Source organism: Oncorhynchus keta, chromosome 28 (genome assembly GCF_023373465.1).
Source record: "Oncorhynchus keta strain PuntledgeMale-10-30-2019 chromosome 28, Oket_V2, whole genome shotgun sequence".
NCBI classification, from domain to species: domain Eukaryota; kingdom Metazoa; phylum Chordata; class Actinopteri; order Salmoniformes; family Salmonidae; genus Oncorhynchus; species Oncorhynchus keta.
This window is the reverse complement of record NC_068448.1, coordinates 26,119,712-26,147,014: the sequence shown is the minus strand read 5'-3', so window position 1 is coordinate 26,147,014 and position 27,303 is coordinate 26,119,712. Positions and strand designations below refer to the sequence as shown.

The 27,303-nt window shown below is 45.7% G+C and overlaps 1 protein-coding gene and 1 long non-coding RNA gene across 4 annotated transcripts in view; one reads left to right on the top strand and one right to left on the bottom strand.

Annotated features, from left to right (window-relative positions):
• The window catches only part of LOC118360565 (plexin-A1-like), a 320,507-nt gene that overhangs the window by 221,541 nt on the left and 71,663 nt on the right, over window positions 1–27,303 (bottom strand). For both annotated transcript variants that reach the window (XM_052485217.1, XM_052485218.1), the window contains exon 3: window positions 24,564–24,746. In XM_052485217.1, the coding sequence (XP_052341177.1) occupies window positions 24,564–24,746 (183 nt within the window). The remainder of the gene's footprint in view (window positions 1–24,563; window positions 24,747–27,303) is intronic.
• LOC127913271 (uncharacterized) lies at window positions 7,097–8,852 on the top strand. 2 transcript variants are annotated; one of them, XR_008085467.1, is made up of 5 exons: window positions 7,097–7,557; window positions 7,588–7,754; window positions 7,836–8,088; window positions 8,119–8,514; window positions 8,575–8,852. It is a non-coding gene; the product is annotated as an uncharacterized LOC127913271 (long non-coding RNA). The 2 variants fall into 2 exon arrangements; XR_008085466.1 differs by having other exon boundaries at window positions 7,618–7,754; window positions 7,836–8,514.

The following is a 27,303-nucleotide window of genomic DNA, read 5'->3' as shown; positions in this document are numbered from 1 at the left end:
ACCCAGAGATCCCTAATCCGATAAGCCCACATCATTTACTCTGCAATGCAATGGCAAAGGAAATGTTTTCTATTGAATACAAAGGAGGTGATAACATGCTGCTGCCATCTTTCCTCCGTTAAGATGGAGATAAAGAGGCCTTTATCACTTTTATTGTGTCTTTCTACTTGCAGATAATTAATTGCAGGCGATAATTTGATATTTTTGTCTGTTCATTTTTCTCTCTGCCTCTCTCTGGCTGTGGGTGTGTGGGAAGCGATGTCTGCCATGCGGGTGGATGGGCTGCTGCTGTAGATGGATGCTCAGATTAAAAGAGAGAATGAGAGAGGGAATGAGAGAGGAGAGAATCTAACTAAACTGGTCAATAATACCACTTCCACTCTGCCTCACCAATAGGGAGAGTAATGGTATTACACTGACTCACACTCCATTGGTTATCTTATCAAATAACAATTCCTCAGCACTATATTCTGTCTACTACATTGTCACTGCTGATAGAGGGAAGGGTGAATGAGAGAGGACGCAGAGACACACACAGGCATGTAGGCATGCACATATCTATCTCTTTCTCTCGCACACACACACACACACACACACACACACACACACACACACACACACACACACACACACACACACACACACACACACACACACACACACACACACACACACACACACACACACACACACACACACACACACACACACACACACACACACACAGAGGTGCTAGGGTGGGAGGGTTAAAACTCAGACACACCAGTAGGGTTGTCAAACGATTACCTGCCGACAGTACTTTGTGTTCATACAGCAAAGACCTTGAAGTCGTCAGCCACTCAGCCTTGATAAAATACTCCAAACCAGAAGGTGGCAGTAGTGTTTTTTGGTAATGCATATCCGTGTGTTGCTTATGGTCTCGATTCCAATGTTAGCTAGCAAGCTAGCTAGCTGCGCTAATGTTGCTATTTTGTAGAAAGTCCTTGTTGATACCAGCCAGACGGTCACAGCTAGATAACTACCAAGCAAGATGACGAAGAAACAATTGAATTCACTCTCCATAATCCCATTATGCCAGTGCTAGCCCATAGCCAAATCTTTACCTAGCTAGCCAACGTGAGCATTTTCGCTAACTGGCACAGCTAGTTACAGTTGAAGTCGGAAGTTTACATAGGTTAGGTTGGAGTCATTAAAACTAGTTTTTCAACCACTCCACACATTTCTTGTCAGCAAACTATAGTTTCTACTTTGAGCATGACACAAGTCATTTTTCCAACAATTGTTTACAAACAGATTATTTCACTTATAATTTACTGTATCACAATTCCAGTGGGTCAGAAGTTTACATACACTAAGTTGACTGTGGCTTTAAACAGCTAGGAAAACTCCAGAAAATTATGTCATGGATTTAGAAGCTTCTGACAGGCTAATTGATATAATTAGAGTCAATTGGAGATGTACCTGTGGATGTATTTCAACGCCTACCTTAAAACTCAGTGCCTCTTTGCTTGACATCATGGGAAAATCAAAAGAAATCAGCCAAGACCTCAGAAAAATAATTTTAGACCTCCACAAGTCTGGTTCATCCTTGGGAGCAATTTCCAAACACCTGAAGGTACCACGTTCATCTGTACAAACAATAGTACGTGTGCAAATCAATCCCAGCACAACAGCAAAGGACCTTGTGAAGATGCTGGAGGAAACAGGTACAAAAGTATCTATATCCACAGTAAAACGAGTCCTATATCGACATAACCTGAAAGGCCGCTCAGCAGGGAAGAAGCCGCTGCTCCAAAACTGCCATAAAAAAGCCAGACTACGGTTTGCAACTGCACATGGGGACAAAGATCACACTTTTTGGAGAAATGTCCTCTGGTCTGATGAAACGAAAATAGAACTGCTTGGCCATAATGACCATCGTTATGTTTGGAGGAAAAAGGGGGATGCTTGCAAGCAGAAGAACACCATCCCAACCGTGAAGCAAGGGGGTGGTAGCAACATGTTGTGGGGGTGCTTTGCTGCAGGAGGGACTGGTGCACCACAAAATAGATTATGTGGATATATTGAAGCAACATCTCAAGACATCAGTCAGAAAGTTGAAGCTTGGTCACAAATGGGTCTTCCAAATGGACAATGACCCCAAGCATACTTCCAAAGTAGTGGAAAAATGGCTTAAGGACAACAAAGTCAAGGTATTGGAGTGGCCATCACAAAGCCCTGACCTCAATCCTATAGAGAATTGATGGGCAGAACTGAAAAAACGTGTACGAGCAAGGAGGTCTACAAACCTGACTCAGTTACACCAGCTCTGTCAGGAGGAAAGGGCCAAAATACAGCCAATTTATTGTGGGAAGCTTGTGGAAGGCTACTCAAAACGTTCGACCCAAGTTAAACAATTTAAAGGCAACGCTACCAAATACTAATTGAATGTATGTAAACTTCTGACCCACTGGGAATGTGATGAAAGAAACACAAGCTGAAATAAATCATTCTCTCTACTATTATTCTGACATTTCACATTTTTTAAATAAAGTGCTGATCCTAATTGACCTAAAACAGGGAATTTTTACTCGGATTAAATGTCAGGAATTGTGAAAAACTGAGTAAATGTATTGGGCTAAGGTGTATGTAAACTTCCGACTTCAACTGTATGTAAGAACACTGCACCAACTCGGCAGCTAACACAAGCAGCTGTTTCATGGAAGCTAGCTAATCCATTGTGATTTAATTATAGTGTCAATACTAGCTACAGTGGTTAGCTCGCTTGGAGGAGGTATTTAGTATTGTGTGCATTGCCGACATTGCATATGAAGTGTGGAGGGCTCATCTGTGGCTGTACAGTGAAAATGTAATATTTTTTCCTTTTTGATGTCACTCCCGTTGGCTCCCCCATGTGGGGGTTCAATCTTTCCGAATGGCTCAAAGTCAAGTTGTAACGACACTGACGAGCTTTGCGGTAGGCTCATCGCTAACGGGTCGGCACGCAGCACGTACCGCTTTTGTTTTAGCAAGAGAAGGAACGGCCTCCCACTGTGATAAGTACCTATCAGCAGTCTATCTGCAGTGAGATTCCCAGTGGGTTTCATGCTTTAGGATGGGATGGCTTGTCTAATAGACTTTTCGCCAGGCCGCTCAACAGACGCAAGGTTGGACGGGGCGAGGCGAAGGGAGGGGGGGGGGGGATGTGTCACACATTACAGTGTGCATAGAGACAACACTCCAACTATTAAGCAGGACTTCATCCAATTAGGAGGTTAAACAAAGGGGTGAGAGAGAGGGGGGAAAGAGAAGAAGAGAGAGAGGAACGAAAAGAGAGAGAGAGGAGAGAGAGAGAGTGAGTACACAGGAAACACTTCATCATGTGCCTCTGTGCCCTCTCTATTCACTTTCAGCTTCCTCTCATCTTTCCTTTCTGAAATCTGCACTCAATCCCTCTCACTCCCTGCATTCCATACAACTCCAATCTAGCACAGATGTCTGTTTTGTGACAAATCCATTAATTCAAACACGGTTCACCCAATAACACTTTGTGAAAACAGTGTGGACAACGTGCACTGTGGACAACGTGCAGAAAACAAGAGGTCTTTCCATCTAGGGGTTTAACATATAGCTTTTATTAGACTTGATTGATGAGTCCCTGGTTGGTGTGTGAGATGTCTGTGTGGCTACAGTTGAACTCGGAAGTTTACATACAATTAGGTTGGAGTCATTAAAACTAGTTTTTCAAAAACTCTAAAAATGTAGTCAACAAACTATAGTTTTGGAAAGTCGGTTAGGACATCTACCTTGTGCATGACACAAGTCATTTTTCCAACAATTGTTTACAGACAGATTATTTCACAGTATCACAATTCCAGTGGGTCTGAAGTTGACATACACTAAGTTGACTGGCTTTAAACAGCTAGGAGAATTCCAGAAAATTATGTCATGGATTTAGAAGCTTCTGACAGGCTAATTGACATAATTTGAGTCAATTGGAGATGTACCTGTGGATGTATTTCAAGGCCTACTTTGGTGCGAAAAGTGCAAATCAATCCCAGCACAACAACAAAGGACCTTGTGAAGATGCTGGAGGAAACAGGTACAAAAGTATCTATATCCACAGTAAAACGAGTCCTATATCGACATAACCTGAAAGGCCGCTAAGCAAGGAAGAAGCCACTGCTCCAAAACCGCCATAAAAAAGCCAGACTATGGTTTGCAACTGTACATGGGGACAAAGATCGTACTTTTTGGAGAAATGTCCTTTGGTCTGATGAAACAAAAATAGAACTGTTTGGCCATAATGACCATCGTTATGTTTGGAGGAAAAAGGGGGATGCTTGCAAGCAGAAGAACACCATCCCAACCATGAAGCATGGGGGTGGCAGCATCATGTTGTGGGGGTGCTTTGCTGCAGGAGGGACTGGTGCACCACAAAATGGATGGCATCATGTGGGAGGAGAATTATGTGGATATATTGAAGCAAGACTTCTGACCCACTGGGAATGTAAACTTCTGACCCACTGACCCACTGGGAATGTGATGAAAGAAATAAAATCTGAAATAAATCATTCTCTCTAATATTATTCTGACATTTCACATTATTAAAATAAAGTTGTGATCCAAACTGACCTAAGACAGGGAATTTTTACTTGGATAAAATGTCAGGAATTGTGAAAAACTATGTTTAAATGTATTTGGTTAAGGTGTATGTAAACTTCCGACTTCAACTGTACATGCAGCCAGGCCAGAATGCCATGGTGGGAGAGGTATTAGAAAGGCAGGCGTGGGCCAGGCTCAAGCTGATGTCACACCTTCAGGACCTCAAGTCACACGCCGTCCAAGAATCTGTTATCCTTCCATCACTCAGCATCTCTCCTTCCCCATCCCCTCCTCCTCTCTTTCTTTCTCTCTCTCTCTCTCTCTCTCTCTCTCCCTCTCTATCTCTCTCTCTCTCTCTCTCTCTCTCTCTCTCTCTCTCTCTCTCTCTCTTCCCTCTCTCTGCCAGTTGTCTGGGCATAAAGCTGCTGGCACCCAGACACATGACCAGCGGGCTCAGTGGGCTGATTGGCCTGGCACAGGAGGGCATGAGGAGTGTCCTCCTCTCCTCCCTGCTTCTCTCTCTGTCCCCCTCTCTACCTCTCTGCCTCATCTCTCAGGTTGAGGTCTCCAGAATAGGCAGATGGTCTTGGAGGAAGGGGGGCTATAGGGGTCTCCCTCTCTGTCCTTATAACTTTCAGTTTGTCCATTGAGTTTATTACACACCAACAACATGAATCACTATCAGAAATACATGCCGGCTACCACTGAAGTGTTTCATGTCATGAGGACAGAGTATGTTGTTGTGTGTCATTAATACCATACGTGCCTGTTGTGTTGTGTTGAGCATGTGTGTGTGTGTGTGTGTGTGTGTGTGTGTGTGTGTGTGTGTGTGTGTGTGTGTGTGTGTGTGTGTGTGTGTGTGTGTGTGTGTGTGTGTGTGTGTGTGTGTGTGTGTGTGTGCGTGCATGTATGCGTGCGTAGTAGTGTGGTTATCCGATTACATGCAGTTGGCCGACTGACCACAGGCCTAGGCCGCGGCAGTCACAGAGTCAGTGGTGTGTTCTGGCACACATATTGCATGTCATGGCAGAGTTGGCATGACAGTGGGGTGGTCACCAGAGCCAGATACATTAACATATCTTAATGGCATAGGAGGATAGAGAGAGAGAGGGCAGACATGTTCAAGTGAAGAGGAAGTGTACTGTACATTCAACAGTGAATTTGGTGGTGTGAGAACTGAATAGTAGGGCACAACTAGGACTATAGGGCAGTACAGTTGATCACATAAGCCCATCCAATAGCAGAAGCTCTCCATCCCCTCCTCTTTGGGTTAAAAGGTACCACGGACAAATCCCATGCTATAGCAGCATGGGGTATGTACAGTAGTGATATATTTGGCCTTATAAGGGCATGGCCCTGTGGTCAAACCCCAGTGATCAGAGGATCTCAACACAATTACATCCATCTTCCAAAGCCATAATTGTCCCCCACGATGAAATCGAGAAGGGGACTGTGGATCAGACTCCGTCCATCCGTTCGTTCATTAGTCACACGAGATATCTCAGACAGCAGTGGCCCAATTTGGACGAAACTCTTGCACTGTGTCAATCGTGGGGGATGACATTTTTACTGTTGCAATTTGGCATCTCACCAAGTTGAATCATCAACGCAATACTACCTTCAATTTTCCTCTATATTGTTACAGGTTTTATCGTGGAGATGGTGGAACATTCACTGGAAAACAATTAACTTTGCCTGTGACTTTAAGACACTCTTTAAGCTGGGCTTTTAGAGATGTCTAATTCACCCTTTCAAATGAATCAGAGCATTAACTATTATATATTAATTTCAGTGCTTTCAAATGGACTTTAATCTGCTGGATTAACCCCTGGGTTATGGTTTATCAAAGGAGCGGCAACCCAGAGCTGCTATCTTGCTGCTCCTCGCTATCCCACATTAAACAGAAGAGAAGCACAATGAAGAGGCGTGAGAGGATGGATGGATGTAGGGCAGGCAGAGAGGGACATGAAGGACACCACACATCACACGACTGACTGGGGATACAGAAGAATAGAGAGGTGGAGGGTGGAGAGGAGCATGGAAGACGTGTGTTGAGGATATGGTAGATAGTTGACAGTGAATCCGCAATGAAAGAAAATCAGGAAGTGTAACCGATGAGAGTGGGTTACTAAATAACTAGGTCATGACCCCTGAGGCTGAGGTCAAATGTGACCAGGGTAGAATCACAGGATCTTATGATACAACAGCCTTAAAGAAGGGATTGTTCTATCTGACGTCAGAGAATATGTGACCGAGAGCCACACCTCAACTTTGAATACTGGTAGCTACTTTTTAAGTAAATTCCTGCTGTCAACTTGTGCAATACATTGGGAGATAAAACAGATTGCATTCTTAATTTCACCTGACACATTATTTTTTATTATGAAGCTTTCCGGTAGTCCCCAGTCACGTGCTGTTTGTTAACAAGCACACAACAACGAGAGATCAGAGCCTTGTGAGTCGCTCACTGTTGTGCAGCAGGCACCAGGTGATCTAACTACAGTATGGAATTCACAACTAAATGTTTGCCAGCTAGATATCTTATAACTATTAAGTTAACTGTCTAAAATGTGCTAAATGCTCTGTAGTTATACATTTGGCTTGTTAACTTAGTAACTCGTTAGCTATCTAGTTAAGTGGTTAACTTCTTCCAAAATCAAGCCTTGCTTAGGAACAGCAGAGAAGCCTCTCCTGGACCAACAGCCTTGCTGTGTAATATTTGTTTTGTGTGTGCAGCATGTCCTGAAAAGTCTAAATGTTATTTTAGGTTTAAGGTTTAGGTTTTGGGTTAAGGTCAGCGTAAGGGTTAGGTTTTGGGTTAAGGTCAGCGTAAGGGTTAGGTTTTGGGTTAAGGTCAGAGTAAGGGTTAGGTTTTGGGTTAAGGTCAGCGTAAGGGTTAGGTTTTGGGTTAAGGTCAGCATAAGGGTTAGGTTTTGGGTTAAGGTCAGCGTAAGGGTTAGGTTTTGGGTTAAGGTCAGAGTAAGGGTTAGGTTTTGGGTTAAGGTCAGCGTAAGGGTTAGGTTTTGGGTTAAGGTCAGCATAAGGGTTAGGTTTTGGGTTAAGGTCAGCGTAAGGGTTAGGTTTTGGGTTAAGGTCAGCGTAAGGGTTAGGTTTTGGGTTAAGGTCAGCGTAAGGGTTAGGTTTTGGGTTAAGGTCAGCGTAAGGGTTAGGTTTTGGGGGTTAAGGTCAGCGTAAGGGTTAGGTTTTTGGGTTAAGGTCAGCGTAAGGGTTAAGGTCAGCGTAAGGGTTAGGTTTTGGGTTAAGGTCAGCGTAAGGGTTAGGTTTTGGGTTAAGGTCAGCGTAAGGGTTAGGTTTTGGGTTAAGGTCAGCGTAAGGGTTAGGTTTTGGGTTAAGGTCAGCGTAAGGGTTAGGTTTTGGGTTAAGGTCAGCGTAAGGGTTAGGTTTTGGGTTAAGGTCAGCGTAAGGGTTAGGTTTTGGGTTAAGGTCAGCGTAAGGGTTAGGTTTTGGGTTAAGGTCAGCGTAAGGGTTAGGTTTTGGGTTAAGGTCAGCATAAGGGTTAGGTTTTGGGTTAAGGTCAGCGTAAGGGTTAGGTTTTGGGTTAAGGTCAGCATAAGGGTTAGGTTTTGGGTTAAGGTCAGCATAAGGGTTAGGTTTTGGGTTAAGGTCAGCGTAAGGGTTAGGTTTTGGGTTAAGGTCAGCGTAAGGTTTAGGTTTTGGGTTAAGGTCAGCATAAGGGTTAGGTTTTGGGTTAAGGTCAGCGTAAGGGTTAGGTTTTGGGTTAAGGTCAGCGTAAGGTTTAGGTTTTGGGTTAAGGTCAGCATAAGGGTTAGGTTTTGGGTTAAGGTCAGCGTAAGGGTAAGGGTTATGTTTTGGGTTAAGGTCAGCGTAAGGGTTAGGTTTTGGGTTAAGGTCAGCGTAAGGGTTAGGTTTTGGGTTAAGGTCAGCATAAGGGTTAGGTTTTGGGTTAAGGTCAGCATAAGGGTTAGGTTTTGGGTTAAGGTCAGCATAAGGGTTAGGTTTTGGGTTAAGGTCAGCGTAAGGGTTAGGTTTTGGGTTAAGGTCAGCATAAGGTTTAGGTTTTGGGTTAAGGTCAGCATAAGGGTTAGGTTTTGGGTTAAGGTCAGCGTAAGGTTTAGGTTTTGGGTTAAGGTCAGCATAAGGGTTAGGTTTTGGGTTAAGGTCAGCATAAGGGTTAGGTTTTGGGTTAAGGTCAGCGTAAGGGTAAGGGTTATGTTTTGGGTTAAGGTCAGCGTAAGGGTTAGGTTTTGGGTTAAGGTCAGTGTAAGGGTTAGGTTTTGGGTTAAGGTCAGCATAAGGGTTAGGTTTTGGGTTAAGGTCAGCATAAGGGTTAGGTTTTGGGTTAAGGTGTGTGTGTGTGTGTGTGTGTGTGTGTGTGTGTGTGTGTGTGTGTGTGTGTGTGTGTGTGTGTGTGTGTGTGTGTGTGTGTGTGTGTGTGTGTGTGTGTGTACGAGCATGCGCATGCCTGTGACACTCCTGGAATGTGAGCAGTCATCTGAATGGGAGTTGATCTCATAGGTCACAAGCTGCACTTTGTTCAACCCCTCAGAAAACTTCCTTTTTCCCAGAATGCAGAGAGGGAGTCAATGATCAGCCAACGCTATGGGCACTACAGGCTACAGCACTGATAGGATAAGCCTTAAAACGATTGACTATGTTTACATGAGAACCATATGTATAGAAATATGTAATACTTGAGAAATCCTGCCCATTCATTAGGTATGTCGTAGTGGTATTCATTAGGCATGTAGTTGTGGTATTCATTAGGTATGTCGTGGTGGTATTCATTAGGTATGTCGTAGTGGTATTCATTAGGCATGTAGTTGTGGTATTCATTAGGTATGTCGTAGTGGTATTCATTAGGTATGTCGTAGTGGTATTCATTAGGTATTTAGTTGTGGTATTCATTAGGTATGTCGTAGTGGTATTCATTAGGCATGTAGTTGTGGTATTCATTAGGTATGTCGTAGTGGTATTCATTAGGCATGTAGTTGTGGTATTCATTAGGTATGTCGTAGTGGTATTCATTAGGTATGTAGTTGTGGTATTCATTAGGTATGTCGTAGTGGTATTCATTAGGCATGTAGTTGTGGTATTCATTAGGTATGTCGTAGTGGTATTCATTAGGCATGTAGTTGTGGTATTCATTAGGTATGTCGTAGTGGTATTCATTAGGCATGTAGTTGTGGTATTCATTAGGTATGTCGTAGTGGTATTCATTGGGTATGTAGTTGTGGTATTCATTAGGTATGTCATAGTGGTATTCATTAGGCATGTAGTTGTGGTATTCATTAGGTATGTCGTAGTGGTATTCATTAGGTATGTTGTAGTGTTATTCATTAGGTATGCCGTAGTGGTATTCATTAGGTATGTCGTAGTGGTATTCATTAGGTATGTAGTTGTGGGTATTCATTAGGTATGTCGTAGCCAGTTTCCAAAGATGCATTATGATGCATTACATGCTCAAAACCATTTTCAACAAAAATGACAATTATGACAATAACCGTGGCCATTTGCATGACAATTAATTGTTACCCAAAATGTCCTAATCGTCACAACCCGAGTCTTCCCCTATAATCTCTACTACGAGCCCACTAACACGCACATTAACACTTGCACACACTCACAGTCACACACTCCCTGTTTTTGACCGCTTCTCACCCCACAGCAGAAAGGGCCCCTCTGTAATATCAAAGCCAAAACAACTCGTGCTTAGCTCAGATGGTGACCAGGAGCATCCCAATCCTCTCTCGTCTACACAGACCCACATACACACACTGCTTTGCAGCCCCATAGCCCACTGACAGGCATGAGTGGACTAATCCCAGTTAGAGAGGGAGGGTGTGTAAGGGGAGCACGGAGCTGACACCAGAGGCACACACATATGATACTGTAGACACACACATGTATGTCGACACACATGAAGACACACAGACAGACGGAGAGACTCAGGGACTCACACACACAGTAAATCAGATGTACACTCTGTGCCTATGCATTAACATGGTGGCCAACCATGATTCATACACAAACTGCAGACAAATAATCTGTACACTACATTTACAAACTAGTCATGCTTTTTTCACAGACAAATAAAATAGGTGGTAAGTGCAATTCAATAGGAAATGGGGACTGGGGAGTACATGAATTGTTCTTGTGAACTGTGGGGTATAATATGTGTGTGTGGCACTGTGTGCCCAGAGAGAGAGAGAGGGAGGTGACAACGGCTCAGTCTTAATCCCCCCTTTCCTCTCCAACCAAACCAAACCAGAACCCATAACATTGCCCACACAGAACAGAACCATCACCGCCGCGTTATGCCTGTGACCCATAGGGGAGGAGCAGAGTGGAGAGGAGAGGGAGGGGGCTCTAAACAGTACCCTACATTCCCCCCTAACCACCTTACCCTCACATGACTGGGCTGTGTCAGGAAGCCTGCCAAGTCTCTGTGCACTTTAATTAAGCATAGAAGAGGCCCCAGCATAGCCCCTCCGTCCGCCTCAGTCCCCATGTCTGCTCTGACTCGCTCCCCTCCTCACAGCACAGTACAGTACAACACAGCACAGGGAGATTACACTCACCGCACCACTCGCTTGCCTTTCCGCTGTTAGCCATTGTTCCCACCACAATGGAACCAAAAGCCTGGGGAGTAGAGCATTGTTTGGTTGGGAGGGGGGAGAGGGGGGAGCTGACAACACTTGTTCTTTTAGCCATGGAGAGGCTGAGAGTGGCACTGTGATATCAGGCTCAGTAATCTAACGCCGTCAGTGTCTCAGGCACAATGGAGCTTCTTGGCACAGTCAGGGCCAACAGATTGGAGAATTATACTACCTATGGTTATCTTTTAGATTGTTCTCTCTCTCTCTCTCCGCTGCAGAGGAATGCTAAATCAGCCAGCCCTCCCTCTTCCAGCTCTGTGGAAAAAGTTCAAAAGCGGGAAAAGAAAAGCCTCAGCCGCCATGGCTACCGTTTATGGACGTGTTTTGAATGTCTCCAGGCTGTGTCTTTTGACACACCGAGCAGAGCAACACACTCTCTCTTTTTTATGCAATGGAGGAGCAATCACTCCTCCCACCAGGCAGACAGACAGGCAGGCAGGCAGGCAGGCTGGCAGAGCAGATCAAAGGCCAGAGCTAGCTGAAAGTGTGGAGGTGAAGGGGGTTGTGTGAACTTCACAACCTCACAACCTCTAGCTTCACCTGACACCAAGCACTGTGGAAAACCACCGACAGACCGACAAATAGACACACTGACTTATGGACTGACAGTCAAATAGAATGATGAACCAGAGCTGGGGAAGGTTGGAAACAACTTAAAGATAAGAGTTTAAGTGTGTGTGTGTGTGTGTGTGTGTGTGTGTGTGTGTGTGTGTGTGTGTGTGTGTGTGTGTGTGTGTGTGTGTGTGTGTGTGTGTGTGTGTGTGTGTGTGTGTGTGTGTGTGTGTGTGTGTGTGTGTGTGTGTGTGTGTGTGTGTGTGTGTGTGTGTGTGTGTGTGTGTGTGTGTGTGTGTGTGTGTGTGTGTGTGTGTGTTCAAGTGCCCCAGTGTTCTGATTGCAGAAGCCTCTCCAGAAATGTGATGTCTACTTGATAATCACACAACTGATGAGTGGAAAATCTACAGGCTCGTCTCCATCAACAATGGGCTCTAGTCTTGTCTGCTCAGCCCTGACACATGGATCAGCATATGTGTGTGTTCAGTCATCCCAGAATACCCACATGCCTATGTCTCTCTTGGTGATGGAAACTTCAAGGCTAATCAAGCGTTTCAAGCGTTTCATAGGAAGATGACAGGGCCACTACAAAGTAATCTACAGAAGTTTGTGAAGCACGTCTAGAACAGCTGTCTCAGACAACATCTATCAATATGAGGTTAATAACATAGGAGGGATGCTCTCCTCTCCTGAGTCCAGACTGAATGCTGTCGGACACAGTGTCTGAATACACACAGGTAGTCTAATGAATAACAGGACAACAATGGGGTACAGTAGAATATAACACTGTCGCTGTCTGACATATGTGCCATGCTATTGTTGGCTGAACCGATTCTCGTAACAGCATGCTAGCTAAAGAGTGTGTGTTACAATGTCAACGAGCCGTACATGCATGTGAGTGTTTGATACCCACGAAGCTGTGGCTGACTGAACATGTGACGAAGCAGACAAACCGACAGGCTGTGTGTACTGTATAGCTTATGTGAAGAATAGACAGATGGGGCAGGTGAGGGGAACAGTTGATCTTCTCTTCCTCTGGAACGGGACACACACACACACACACACACACACACACACACACACACACACACACACACACACACACACACACACACACACACACACACACACACACACACACACACACACACACACACACACACACACACACACACACACACAGTTGTCTGTAGTTGGGAGTGTGATGTCAGGGGGGTACAGTTATGTGGGGATAGCAAGCCGTTGATGAATCAGCAGCTGTGCATGGCATCAGCTGGGCACTGCCCTCATATGAAGAGGCCACAGCTGCAACAACACAGTCAGGGGTACGTATCAACACTGCCCTCTCCCTAGATTACACACACCTTGAGTTCCATCTCCAGGTCACACACATACACCAAAGTGTACCGCCATGCCAGGGATTAGTCAGTGTGTTCAATAGACAGCTTGATTTGGCCCATGGCACCTGACAGAAGACATCACTGCAGTATGTGCTGTCTGGAGCACTAGCCTCCCCTTACCACATACAACTAAAGAGCCTGAATATGGGGGGAAATATTAGATTAGCTAAACAGCTATCGGTACACGCAGAGGTGTATTCAAATCACAAGTCAATAAATTGATTCATGTTTCTCACCAGCCTCCCAACCAGCTTGCTTATGAAAATGTCATTATTCAGTACGGCTCACTAATATCACCATCTAGCTCTATTGACGGATATCACACAGGAAGCCAGCTGGGCTCAAGGACACTTAAGTAATATATCAAGTAATACCCCACCTGGGAGTGGAACTGACAACCTCACACAGTCCTGGAGTCCTGGAGCTCGGTCTGCATCAAGAACCCCTATCACACCACCATGTCAGGTCCCCAGAGTGCAAAATCTTGTAGCCTTTTAATTCAGTTCACTCCGCAAGCACTTTATAAAGGCATCCACACTCTTCACAGTCTTCCCCTTGTTGAGTAGATTTAGATAGGACTATATATAGAGTTATGTAGAACAGTGGTGGTGGTGGAAGAACAGTGGTGGAAGAACAGTGGTGGAAGAAAATGTAAAACCTTTTTTTTTCACCTTTATTTAACCAGGTAGGCCAGTTGAGAACAAGTTCTCATTTACAACTACGACCTGTCCAAGATAAAGCAAAGCAGTGCGACAAAAACAACAACAGAGTTACACATGGGATAAACAAACATACAGTCAATAACACAAAAGACAAATATGTATACAGTGTGTGCAAATGAAGTAAGGAGGTAAGGCAATAAATATGCCAATAGTTGCAAAGTAATTACAATTTAGCAATTTACACTGGAATGATATATGTGCAGATGAGGATGTGCATGTAGAAATACTGGTGTGCAAAAGAGCAGAAAAACAAAAACAAATATGGGGATGAGGTAGGTAGTTGGTTGGATGGGCTATTTACAGATGGGCTGTGTACAGCTGCAGCGATCAGTAAGCTGCTCTGACAGCTGACACTTAAAGTTAGTGAGGGAGATATAAGTCTCCAACTTCAGTGATTTTTGCAATTCGTTCCAGTCATTAGCAGCAGTGAACTGGAAGGAAAGGAGGCCAAAGCAGGAGTTGGCTTTGGGGATGACCAGTGAGATATACCTGCTGGAGCCTGTGTGTGTTGTTATGGTGACCAGTGAGCTGAGATAAGGCGGGGCTTTACCTAGCAAAGACTTATAGATGACCTGGAGCCAGTGGGTTTGGTGACTAATATGTCGAAAAGACCAGCCAACGAGAGCATACAGGTCGCAGTGGTGGGTAGTATATGGGGCTTTGGTGACAAAACGGATGGCACTGTTATAGACTGCATCCAATTTGCTGAGTAGAGTGTTGGAGGCTATTTTGTAAATTACATCGCCGAAGTCAAGGATCGGTAGGATAGTCAGTTTTACGAGGCTATGTTTGGAATGAGTGAAGGAGGCTTTGTTGCAAAATAGGAAGCCGATTCAATTTAACTTTGGATTGGAGATGCTTAATGTGAGTCTGGAAGGAGAGTTTACAGTCGAGTCAGACACCCAGGTCAAATCAAATCAAATGTATTTGTCACATACACATGGTTAGCAGATGTTAATGCGAGTGTAGCGAAATGCTTGTATTTATAGTTGTCCACATATTCTAAGTCAGAACCGTCCATAGTCCATAGTGATGCTAGTCAGGCGGGCGGGTGCGGACAGCGATCGGTTGAAGAGCATGCATTTCGTTTTACTAGAATTTAAGAGCAGTTGGAGGCCATGGAAGGAGTATTGTATGGCGTTGAAGCTCGTTTGTTAACACAGTGTCCAAAGAAGGGCCAGATGTATACAGAATGGTGTTGTCTGCATAGAGGTGGATCAAAGAATCACCCACAGCAAGAGCGACATCATTGATATATACAGAGAAAATATTCGGCCCGAGAATTTAACCCTGTGGCACCCCCATAGAGACTGCCAGAGGTCCAGACAACAGACTCTCCGATTTGGCACACTGAACTCTATCTGAGAAGTAGTTAGTGAACCAGGCGAGGCAGTCATTAGAGAAATCAAGGCTGTAGAACCTGCCGATAAGAATATGGTGATTGACAGAGTCTAAATACTTGGCCAGATGAAGACGGCTGCACAGTACTGTCTTTTAACGATGGCGGTTATGATATCATTTAGGATCTTGAACGTGGCTGAGGTGCACCCGTGACCAGCTCGGAAACCAGATTGCATAGAGGAGAAGGTACGGTGGGATTTGAAATGGTTGGTGATCTGTTTGGTCACTTGGATTTTGAAGACTTTAGAAAGGTAGGGAAGGATGTATATGGGTCTGTAACAGTTTGGGTCTAGAGTGTCTCCCCCTTTGAAGAGGGGGATGACCGCGGACGCTTTCCAGGAATCTCATACGATACGAAAGAGAGGTTGAACAGACTAGAAATAGGGGTTGTAACAATGGCGGCAGATCATTTTAGGAAGAGAGATCCAGATTGTCTAGCCCAGCTGATTGAAGAGATCCAGATTTTGAAGCTCTTTCAGAACATCAGCTGTCTGGATTTGGGTGAAGGAGAAGCGGGGGGGCTTGGGCAAGTTGCTGCATGGGGTGCAGAGCTGTTGGCCGGGTTTGGGGTAGCCAGATGGAAAGCATGGCCAGCCATAGAGAAATGCTTATTGAAATTCTCGATTATCGTGGATTTATCAGTGGTGACAGTGTTTCCTAGTCTCTTTGCAGTGGGCAGCTGGGAGGAGGTACTCTTATTCTCCATGGACTTTACAGTGTCCCAAAACTTTTTGGAATTAGTACTGCAGGATGCAAATTTCTGTTTGAAAAAGCTAGCCTTTGCTTTCCTAACTGACTGTGTGTATTGGTTACTGACTTCCATGAAAATTTGCATATCGTGGGGACTATTCAAAGCTAGTGCAGTATGCCACAGGGTATTTTTGTGCTGGTCAAGGGCAGTCAAGTCTGGAGTGAACCAAGGACTATATCTGTTCTTAGTTCTACATTTTTTTAAAGGGCCATGGTTATTTAAGATGGTGAGGAAAGCATTTTTAAAGAATAACCAGGCATCCTCTACTGACGGAATGAGATCAATATCCTTCTAGGATACCCGGGTCAGGTCGATTAGAAAGGCCTGCTCGCAGAAGTGTTTTAGGGAGCGTTTGACAGTGATGAGGGGTGGTCGTTTGACCGCGGACCCATAACGGACGCAGGCAATGAGGCAATGATCGCTGAGATCCGGGTTGAAAACAGCAGAGGTGTATTTAGAGGGAAAGTTGGTTAGGATGATATCTATGAGGGTGCCCGTGTTTACGGATTTGGAGTTGTACCTGGTAGGTTCCCTTGATAATTTGTGAGATTGAGGGCATCTAGCTTAGATTGTAGGACTGCCGGGGTGTTAAGCATATCCCAATTTAGGTCACGTAGCATTACAAACTCTGACGTGAGATGGGGGGCAATCAATTCCCATATGGTGTCCAGGGCACAGCTCAGAGCTGAGGGGGGTCTATAACAAGCGGCAACAATGAGGGACTTAATTCTGGAGAGATGGATCTTTAAAAGTAGAAGCTCTAACTGTTTGGACATAGACCTGGATTGTATGACAGAACTCTGCAGGTTATCTCGACATTAGATTGCAATTCCGCCCCCTTTAGCAGTTCTGCCTGGACGGAAAATGTTGTAATTGGGGATGGAAATTTCCGATTTTTGGTGGCCTTTTAAGTCAGGATTCAGACACGGCTAGGACATCAGGGTTGGGGGAGTGTGCTAAAGCAGTGAATAAAGCAAACTTAGGGAGGAGGCTTCTGATGTTAACATGCATGAACCCAAGGCTTTTACGGTTGCAGAAGTCAACAAATGAGAGCGCCTGGGGACCCACAGGGCCTGGGTTAACAGTGGGGGAAAGAGTGGGACAGTAGGCCCGTGCTTCACATTCCTGCACACACACACGCGCGCGCACACACGCACACACACACACACATTTAAACACGCACATGCACACACACATGGATACTGAGAGACATGCTATTCTGACAGGGAATTCTCTGGAGGACCGAGGCAGTGGGCAACCAGGCCGCCACAGAGGAGAAGAAGCTCAAGGTGACATGCTACAGAGAACGAGGAAGGGAGGGGAGAGGGATAGGGGGAGAGGGAGATAATGCTACAGAGAACGAGGAAGGGAGGGGAGAGGGAGATAATGCTACAGACAGGATGTTAATTCTCCAGCCACTTTTACCACTTATGGTGGTAATATCATAGGCAGCTGATATAATAGCCTCTTGAACAGCCTCTCATACAGTCAGCCAGCCAGTCAAACTAGCCCTGCTGTTACACAGTGCCTTGTGCTCATTCTACTGGGAATCAGGGAAAGAAGAGAGAATCAATCTCTTCTCCTCGCTCTATCATCCCAACTCCTCTCCTCTCCATCATCTGAAAGTGATATCATCCCATCCCCGATATACCAGATCAACATTGAGACAACGTCCAGCAGGCTGAACGTTAGTTAAACGCTCCTCACCAGGGGAGCATCCATCATTTCCATTAGTCTCGTAACTGACATTTACAACACGCAGTCATCACTGGAGCACTTCCGATACGGCGACTCCATCATCACCATTTCCAAATGCTATTTCGTTAATTAGGATTCACATGGTACATTACCTTAGATATCATGTCTCTTAATTACTCTGGTTCTCACTGACAGTAAAGACACAGATGCAGATATTACATTAGCATCAGCGCTACGTCAATAAAGGTCTGGTCACTGGGGAGCTTGTATCCTGTCTGTCCATGTAGGACGGTCCCTGACTAACCTTGCTATGGCTATCCCTCTGCATCCCACTCTCTATATCTCTATCCTTACCCAGGCCAGGATCTGTGGAGGAGGATAAATACTAAATAGTGTACACTGCCGAGTCCTAGTGCATATAACCAGTCCAGAGAGGGAAAGAGAAGGAAGAGAGTGAGCCTTGCTCCATTATGTATGAGTTGTTAATTGGGAGTCTCTGCATGTTTCACTGCCTCAAGATCAGCCTTGCCACTGAGACTGAACAGACGGCCTGATAGGGCCAGCCACACGCCACTCATCCCGTCGGTACGGTAACAAGGCCAGTGCCATATGCAGATTGGCCCAGTCGTTCGGATCTCACTTGGGTAGGAGGGAGGGGAGGTGAGGCCTAGCATGTTGGGGGAAAAAACAGACAGCATTTGTTGTTTCCTTATTTTCTCTCTTTTGTCTTTGGCGGTTGAAATGGTTCAGAGGGTTGAGAGAGGCTATTTAGCAGGAGCTGTGAGGGCTGAGGGGTGATTCTCAGGTTGTAAATAGAAGTAGTCTGAGAGAGAGCTTTCCAGGTTTTATGGAGATGTGGTAGTTCCTCTCTCTGTGTCTTTGTAAAGCAGCAGCAGCTCAGGAATCCTAAGCTAAGGAATCCTATTAAATAACAGACAGTGACCTGGTGATCCCAGCTCTACTAGCTGATCCTACAGAGAGGGATCACAACACCATATGAGCACATTCTATACTGAACAAAAATATAAACAATGCAACCATTTTAAAGATTTGACTGAGTTACAGTTCATATAAGGAAATCAGTCAATTTAAACAAATTCATTAGGCGTTAATCTATGGATTTCACATGAATGGGAATACAGATACGCATCTGTTGGTCACAGAGACTTTTTTTTAAAGTTTGGGGCGTGGATCAGAAAACCAGTCAGTATCTGGAGTGACCACCATTTGCCTCATGCAGCGAAACACATTTCCTTCTTATAGGGTTGATCAGGCTGTTGATTGTGGCCTGAGTGAATGTTGTCGCACACATCGATCCAGAGCATCCCAAACTTGCTCAATGGGTGAGTATGCAATCCATGGAAGAACAGGGACAATTCAGCTTCCAGATTCTTGGGACATTGGGCAGAGCATTATCATGTTGAAACACGAGGTGATGGTGGCGTATGAATGGCACGACAATGGGCCTCAGGATCTCGTCACGGTATCTCTATGCATTCAAATTGCCATCGATAAAATGCAATTGTGTTCATTGTCCGTAGCTTATGCCAGCCCATACCATAACCTCACCGGCACCATGGGGGACTCAGTTCACAACATCAGGAAAACCACTCGCAAACACAACGCCATACACGTGGTCTGCGGTTGTAAGGCCAGTTGGACGTACTGACAAATTCTCTAAAGCAACGTTGGAGGTGGTTTATGGTACAGAAATTAACATGACATTCTCTGGCAACAGCTCTGGTGGACGTTCCTGCAGTCAGCATGCCAATTGCATGCTCCCTCAAAACTTAAGACATCTGTGGCATTGTATTGTGTGACAACTGCACATTTTAGAGTGGCCTTTTTATTGTTCCCAGCACAAGGTGCACCTGTGTAATATCCATGCTGTTTAGTCATCTTTTTTGTATGCCACACCTATCAGGTGGATGGATTATCTTGGCAAAGGAGAAATGCTCACTAACAGGGATGTTAACAAATGTGTGCACATTTGAGAGAAATACCATATCCATACAAATCCTTGTGTGTGGAGGCTTTACCCAAACACACACACATCATCTGGTGTGTCCCATACTTCCCCTCCAGCACTAGACTAGTTGCATTTGCACACGTCCAGCCGTCCGCTGCCTCCGACGCCTGCTAAGATTTACGCCTGTGATTATATATTCATACAGATGAGTCAATAAGGGCCTTGCAGCCGTAGCAACGGGAGGACTGGGCGAATTCCAATGAGCCGCTATCAGACCCCAAAGCCTCCCATCAATAGACTGCAACTTTACATTTCATTAGGGCACGGCGCACAGTTTAACTCCAAATGAATAGCAATAAAACAAGACTGCCAACAACGATCGGGGGGCCCTCCACACACTCTCCTCTCTCCACACAGAAGCACTGCTCTGCTCCCACCCGCCCGCCCCAGATGGGCTGTTCCCGACCGTCAAACCACTACAATTACAAGCCAAACAAACATATCAACAAACAAAACCAAATCAGGAGAAAATTACATTGATGCCACTGTATGAAATTGGACTGCAGTTTATATGTGTATATAATCAGAGAGGACAAGCCGTTTGTGATGGCCTGGTGGTAGGACACTGTGATGTCAGGGTCTCCTGAAGAGAGGCTTCAGGAGGGACTGGTTCTGCTCTGCAGTGATGACTATGCTTCCCTAGCCACAGCCAGCTAGTCAACAGTCTCTGTTCCTGTATGTACAGCACAACATCGATCTGTGTGTGATAACTCCGGCAGCCTGTACCCCACCACCAAGCACTTGGCCTCCACACAGGAAGAGATGGTGGCAAAGGGGAAATGGGATTCCGATTGTGGAAGGGATATCTTCCCTCTGAGATCTACGGATCCATCCCACCCCCAGCTTCCACACCACCCCCCCAGCCTCCACATCCCCTTCCAGCATCCTGCCGGCCAACCGGCTGCAGCCTGCAGACAGACGCCCACAGCAAAGCACCGCTCCAAACCCACAGCTAGCAACCGCTACCTCAGGGGTCAGCACCAAGGACTATGGGACTGGGTTTCAGCCGACTTAGCAAAACAGGAGAGGCGTGTGTGTGTGTGTGTGTGTGTGTGTGTGTGTGTGTGTGTGTGTGTGTGTGTGTGTGTGTGTGTGTGTGTGTGTGTGTGTGTGTGTGTGTGTGTGTGTGTGTGTGTGTGTGTGTGTGTGTGTGTGTGTGTGTGTGTGTGTGTGTGTGTCCTAGACCTAGACTAGTCTGCATTAATGCCTGAATAATGGTTCAGTGTCTATCAGTGTGTATGCAGGTGTGCATGCTGGTGTGTATGAATGTGTGGTTGCATTCATTCCATACGTGACCGACCACCTCAATTCCGTCTTATGTTGCAACATTTTAAATAGTGTTGTTTTTTTTACATTAGATAAAAGTAGTGACTACGAAATGGTATGTCATACACTGCAGTTGAGGAACAATGGGAAAGTAATGGCTTTGAAAGTTGCTAAACTTGTAACTCCACTTTTGAGAAAATGTCCCTTCAGTGTTTTGGTACGTACACCTACTGGAGAGCTCTTCTTTGTCTACACCCATTCAACATCGTTCACACCCTCTTAAGCCTTCTTAAGCCACACCCTCCCCACCCATATTTTTAAGGATTCACATGTGAGGCCATGTGCTAAACAGAGTGAGAAAGGTAGTGTAGTAAACAACCAAAGATTTTAAGACTGGTGTATTCACCCCAGAGACAACTGGCTAACTTCATGGGTCATATAATCATCTGGCGAAGTGGAGTCTTTTGTTAAGACATGTTAGCTAGCTAAACAATGAACCATAATCCCAACCTATAGCTACATTTCAAATGGATTGTCATAGCTAGCCACCATGCATGAAATGCTGGAGTATGAATCTGCAGGCAGCTAAAGGTAACCAACTAGGTTCAATGTTAGCTAGCTAGCTAACATTAGGTTATAACTAGCAATGCAAATGGCTCTGAGATAAAAAAAATAATATTACTACACAGATCATACACATAATGTTAGCTAGCGAGCCAGCAAGCTAACGTTTACTAGCTAGCACTACGATTTAACTTACAATGAAAATGACTTTCTGAAAAAAATCAGAAACGTATAATACAGTATCTGAAAATGTCGCTGGACTCTTACCCATATACATGAATGAACGTTCATGGCAGCGTGTCTTTTCCGTTTGGTTTGTAGCTATAGCTTGTTTGTCCCGTTGTTGTGTCAAATCACTCCGGTTCACACTGATGTGCAGAAAGTCGTCCATCACAACTTTTTCCCACTGATCTTTGTCGACAGCGCCTGCTAAATTCATGGCACCAATGTTGTTGCGAGCAGAAGCAACACTTTGGCAGCTCTCCATGTCTAACATTATATCTGTCAAAAATGCTGCGGTAGCAAGGAATATCTACACATATTGAACAGCTCATGTTATAGACAGAAGAATGCTACATGGCAGACCAATCCAAACACATCTCTAGGCGTGTCCAGCCCATGCATTATCTCAGCCAATCATGGGTAGCATGAAGGTTCCTGACTTTTTCCGTGGCTAAACCAACTAGGCTTGTAATTTAAATATTTTATTTGTATTTACAGATGGCAGACAAGTTTGTTATTAAAATGATGTTCAAATACCTCTCCTGTGAAGTAGTGACGTGTGACATACCCCTAGTTTCTTGAAACGGGTCACATATTACTCTATTATCTGACCTAATAATTTCATATATTTATAATAACCACCCTACAAAGATACTGTCAAATCGACTCACTCTCAGCTTTTAGTGGAGTTCTGACAAAACCTGGATCCCACCACCAAGGCCATTTTTAGCCTCTACTCAGTGTTAATAGTCTGGAACCATCTGATAGGCGTCCTAGAGTCCTCTCTGTTGGCAGTGAAGGACTCCAACACCTAGTCCTGCCCCCTACCCTGTTCTCTCCTGTTCTCAAATGTTCTCTCCTCTTCTCTCCTCTACTCCCTGTTCTCTCCTGTTCTCTACTGTTCTCTCCTCTTCTCCCCTCTACTCCCTGTTCTCTCCTGTTCTCTCCTGTTCTCTCCTGCTCTCTCCTGTTTTCCCCTGTTTTCCAATGTTCCCTCCTGTTCTCTCCTGTTCTCTCCTCTTCTCTCCTCTACTCCCTGTTCTCTCCTGTTCTCTCCTGTTCTCTCCTGTTCTCTCCTGTTCTCTCCTCTTCTCCCTGTCTCTCCCTGTTCTCTCCTGCTCTCTCCTGTTTTCCCCTGTTTTCCAATGTTCCCTCCTGTTCTCTCCTGTTCTCTCCTGTTCTCTCCTGTTCTCTCCTGTTCTCTACTGTTCTCCCCTCTTCTCTCCTCTACTCCCTGTTCTCTCCTGTTTTCCCCTGTTTTCCAATGTTCCCTCCTGTTCTCTCCTGTTCTCTCCTGTTCTCTCCTGTTCTCTCCTGTTCTCCCCTCTACTCCCTGTTCTCTCCTGTTCTCTCCTGTTCTCTCCTGTTCTCTCCTGTTCTCTCCTGTTCTCCCCTCTACTCCCTGTTCTCTCCTGTTCTCTCCTGTTCTCTCCTGCTCTCTCCTGTTTTCCCCTGTTTTCCAATGTTCCCTGTTCTCTCCTGTTCTCTCCTGTTCTCTCCTGTTCTCTCCTGTTCTCTCCTGTTCTCTCCTGTTCTCTACTGTTCTCCCCTCTTCTCTCCTCTACTCCCTGTTCTCTCCTGTTCTCTCCTGTTCTCTCCTCTTCTCTCCTCTACTCCCTGTTCTCTCCTGTTCTCTCCTGTTCTCTCCTGTTCTCTCCTGTTCTCTACTGTTCTCCCTGTTCTCTACTGTCCTATTCTCTCCTCTACTCCTGTTCTCTCCTGTTCTCTCCTGTTCTCTACTGTTCTCCCCTCTTCTCTCCTCTTCTCTCCTCTACTCCCTGTTCTCTCCTGTTCTCTCCTGTTCTCTCCTGTTCTCTCCTGTTCTCTCCTGTTCTCTCCTGTTCTCTACTGTTCTCCCCTCTTCTCTCCTCTTCTCCTCCCTGTTCTCTCCTGTTCTCTCCTGTTCTCTCCTGTTCTCTCCTGTTCTCTACTGTTCTCCCCTCTTCTCTCCTCTTCTCTCCTCTACTCCCTGTTCTCTCCTGTTCTCTCCTGTTCTCTCCTGTTCTCTCCTGTTCTCTCCTCTACTGTTCTCCCCTCTTCTCTCCTCTACTCCCTGTTCTCTCCTGTTCTCTCCTGTTCTCTACTGTTCTCCCTCTACTGTCCTCTTCTCTCCTCTACTCCCTGTTCTCTACTGTTCTCTACTGTTCTCCCCTCTACTGTCCTCTTCTCTCCTCTACTCCCTGTTCTCTACTGTTCTCTCCTGTTCTCTACTGTTCTCTACTGTTCTCCCCTGTTTTCCAATGTTCCCTGTTCTCTCCTGTTCTCTCCTGTTCTCTCCTGTTCTCTACTGTTCTCTACTGTTCTCCCCTCTACTCTCCTCTACTCCCTGTTCTCTCCTGTTCTTTCCTGTTCTCTACTGTTCTCTCCTGTTCTCTCCTGTTCTTTCCTGTTCTCCAGAGCTCTGGGAACAGCACCATAGAAGGCACAGCAGTGGCTCACAGCACGACAGCGATTGCCTGAAGAAGCCGGTGATTGACAAACCCACTATGTGTGGGTCTACTCCAGTTAGTCTTAGAATCCCAGACCTAGGAGCAAGAGCACTAGATCTGTGGAGGATGTCGTATTCTCTTAGGAAAGGGGGAAAACATTTGTTTCCGAAGAGGGTCCTCTTCAGAAAAACAACTTTCCCAACAAATCCCAGGCGGAAATGAGTCGGAGACTTTAAATTCATCCTCATAACCAGAGGTCGGTAACACATGTACACACACAAACACACAGAATCCACCAGTGGCCTACCTTCTTAATATGTCCGCTGCGTGTGCCGGCGAAGGCCACAGTGTGGCCGCGGTATTCATAGGCTGCCACCGACGTCATACCATCGTCCTTGTCCACGAACAGAGGCATACCCTCGATGGTACTGGTCCCCCCCAGGGGCTGGTTGAAGTCCTGACCACAGAAGTTATCGTCTATTTGGAGTGGCTGCAGAGAGAGGGGGGTGGGGGGGTGGGGGGGTTAGAGCGAGACAGAGATAGAAAGAGAGAGACAAAGAGGGTGAGAGATGAGAGAGGGGAGAGAGATATTGGGAGGAAGGGAGAGGGCGAAAGAGATTGGGAGGAAGGGAGAGAGAGATTGGGAGGGGGAGAGAGGGGGGGAAAGATTGGGAGGAAAGGATATGGAAAGAGAGAGATTATGAGGGATGGAGAAGGGAGTGAGAGATTGGGAGGGAGAGAGTGGAAAGAGAGATGTTGGGAGGGATTTGGAATGGTAGGGAGAGAGAGGGGAGAGAGAGCGATTGGGAGGGGGTAGAGAGAGAGAGAGTGAGAGTGAGAGAGAGAGAGAGAGAGAGAGAGAGAGAGAGAGTGAGAGAGAGAGAGGGAGAGAGATTGGGAAGGAGGGAGGGAGGGAGGGGAAGGGAGGGAGGGAGGGAGGGAGGGAGGGGAGGGAGGGAGGGAGGGGAGGGAGGGAGGGAGGGAGGGAGGGAGGGAGGAGGGAGGGAGGAGGGAGGGAGGGAGGGAGGGAGGGAGGGAGGGAGGGAGAGAGAGATTTGGAGGGAGGAAGATATTGGTAGGGAGGGAGGGAGGGAGGGAGGGAGGGAGGGAGGGAGGGAGGGAGGGAGGGAGGGAGGGAGGGAGGGAGGGAGGGAGGGAGGAGGGAGGGAGGGAGGGAGGGAGGAGGAAGAGATTGGGAGGGAGGGAGAGAGCGAGCGAGAGGGGAGAGAGAGATTGGGCGAGAGGGGGAGATTGGGAGGGAGGGAGTTAGAGAGAGGAGGAGAGAGAGATTGGAAGGGGGGGGGCAGAAGAAAGTGTGAGTGACGTATAGGCCACATTTGCATATCACCCTCAAAATAGCAGCATACACACACTGTCACTGTTAAAGAAAAGTGGTTCATTGATGTATGTTTGATAGACCTGTGTGTAGCGGGCACCAGGTGGTATCTTTCACACGCACTGACACATGTAACCAGAAGATAATCACTAGCACCCGTATTAGCGTAGCGACCTCCAGCTCTCTAACACATCACATCCTCTTACACAACACTAATTAACTGGTGCCAGGAATCCCTCATTCATTAGAAGACATATCGCTTCCATAGGAGACAATCAATCACACACAATACACACTCTGCCTGCCGCTAAGCTCTCTGGGAAGGAAGGAGATGTGTGTGATCTGAGCCATGATGTGACCAGACTGGAGGATGGAAAGGAGGAATGCCGCCGGGTGAATTCTTTAGTCGTCCTTTGTCTGAAGACACAAAGCCACAAACATGTGCACTACCAGTCAAAAATGGTCAAAACACATACTCATTCAAGGGTTTTTCTTTATTTTGACTATTTTCTACATTGTAGAAAATTCCACGCATATGGAATCACATAGTAACCAAAAAAGCGTTAAACAAATCAAAATATATTTTATATTCCAGATTTTTCAAATAGCCACCCTTTGCCTTGATTACAGCTTTGCACACTCTTGGCATTCTCTCAGCCAGCTTCATGAGGTCGTCACCTGGAATGCATTTCAATTTTTTTTTTTATTAACAGGGAATTTATTTCCTTCTTAATGCGTTTCAGACAATCAGTTGTGTTGTGACAAGGTAGGGGGGTATATAGAAGATAGGCCTATTTGGTAAAAGACCAAGTCCAAATTATGGCAACAGCTCAAATAAGAAAAGAGAAACGACAGTCCATCATTACTTTAAGAGATGACGGCCAGTCAATACAGAACATTTCAAGAACTTTGAAAGTTTCTTCAAGTGCAGTCGCAAAAACCATCAAGTTCTCTCTATGTTGAAACTGGCTCTCATGAGGACCACCACAGAAATGGAAGACCCAGAGTTACTTCTACTGCAGAGGATAAGTTCATTGCAGTTGCCAGCCTCAGAAAGTACAGCCCAAATAAATGCTTCACAGAGTTCAAGAAACAAACACATCTCAAAATCAACTGTTAAGAGGAGACAGTGAATCAGGCCTTCATGGTCAAATTGCTGCAAAGAAACCACTACTAAAGGACACCAATAAGAAGAAGAGACTTGCTTGGGCCAAGAAACACGAGCAATGGACATCAGATCCTTTGGTCTACAGACCAAATTGTAGAGTTTTTGTTCCAAACGCCGTGGCTATGTGAGATGCATTGTGGGCAAATGGATGATCTCCGCATGTGTATTTCCCACCGTAAAGCATGGAGGAGGAGGAAGTATTGTGTGGGGATGCTTTCCTGGTGACACTGTCTGTGATTTATTTCAAATTCAAGGCACACATGACCAGCATGGCTACCACAGCATTCTGCAGCGACATGCCGTCCAATATGGTTTAGGCTTAGTGGGACTTTCTTTTGTTTTTCAACAGGACAATGACCCAACACACCTCCAGGCTGTGTAAGGGCTATTTTACAAAGAAGGAGAGTGATGGAGTGCTGCATCAGATGGGCCTCTACAATACCCCGACCTCAACCAAATTGAGATGGTTTGGGATGAGTCGGACGGCAGAGTGAAGGAAAAACAGCCAACAAGTGCTCAGCATATGTGGGAACTCCTTCAAGA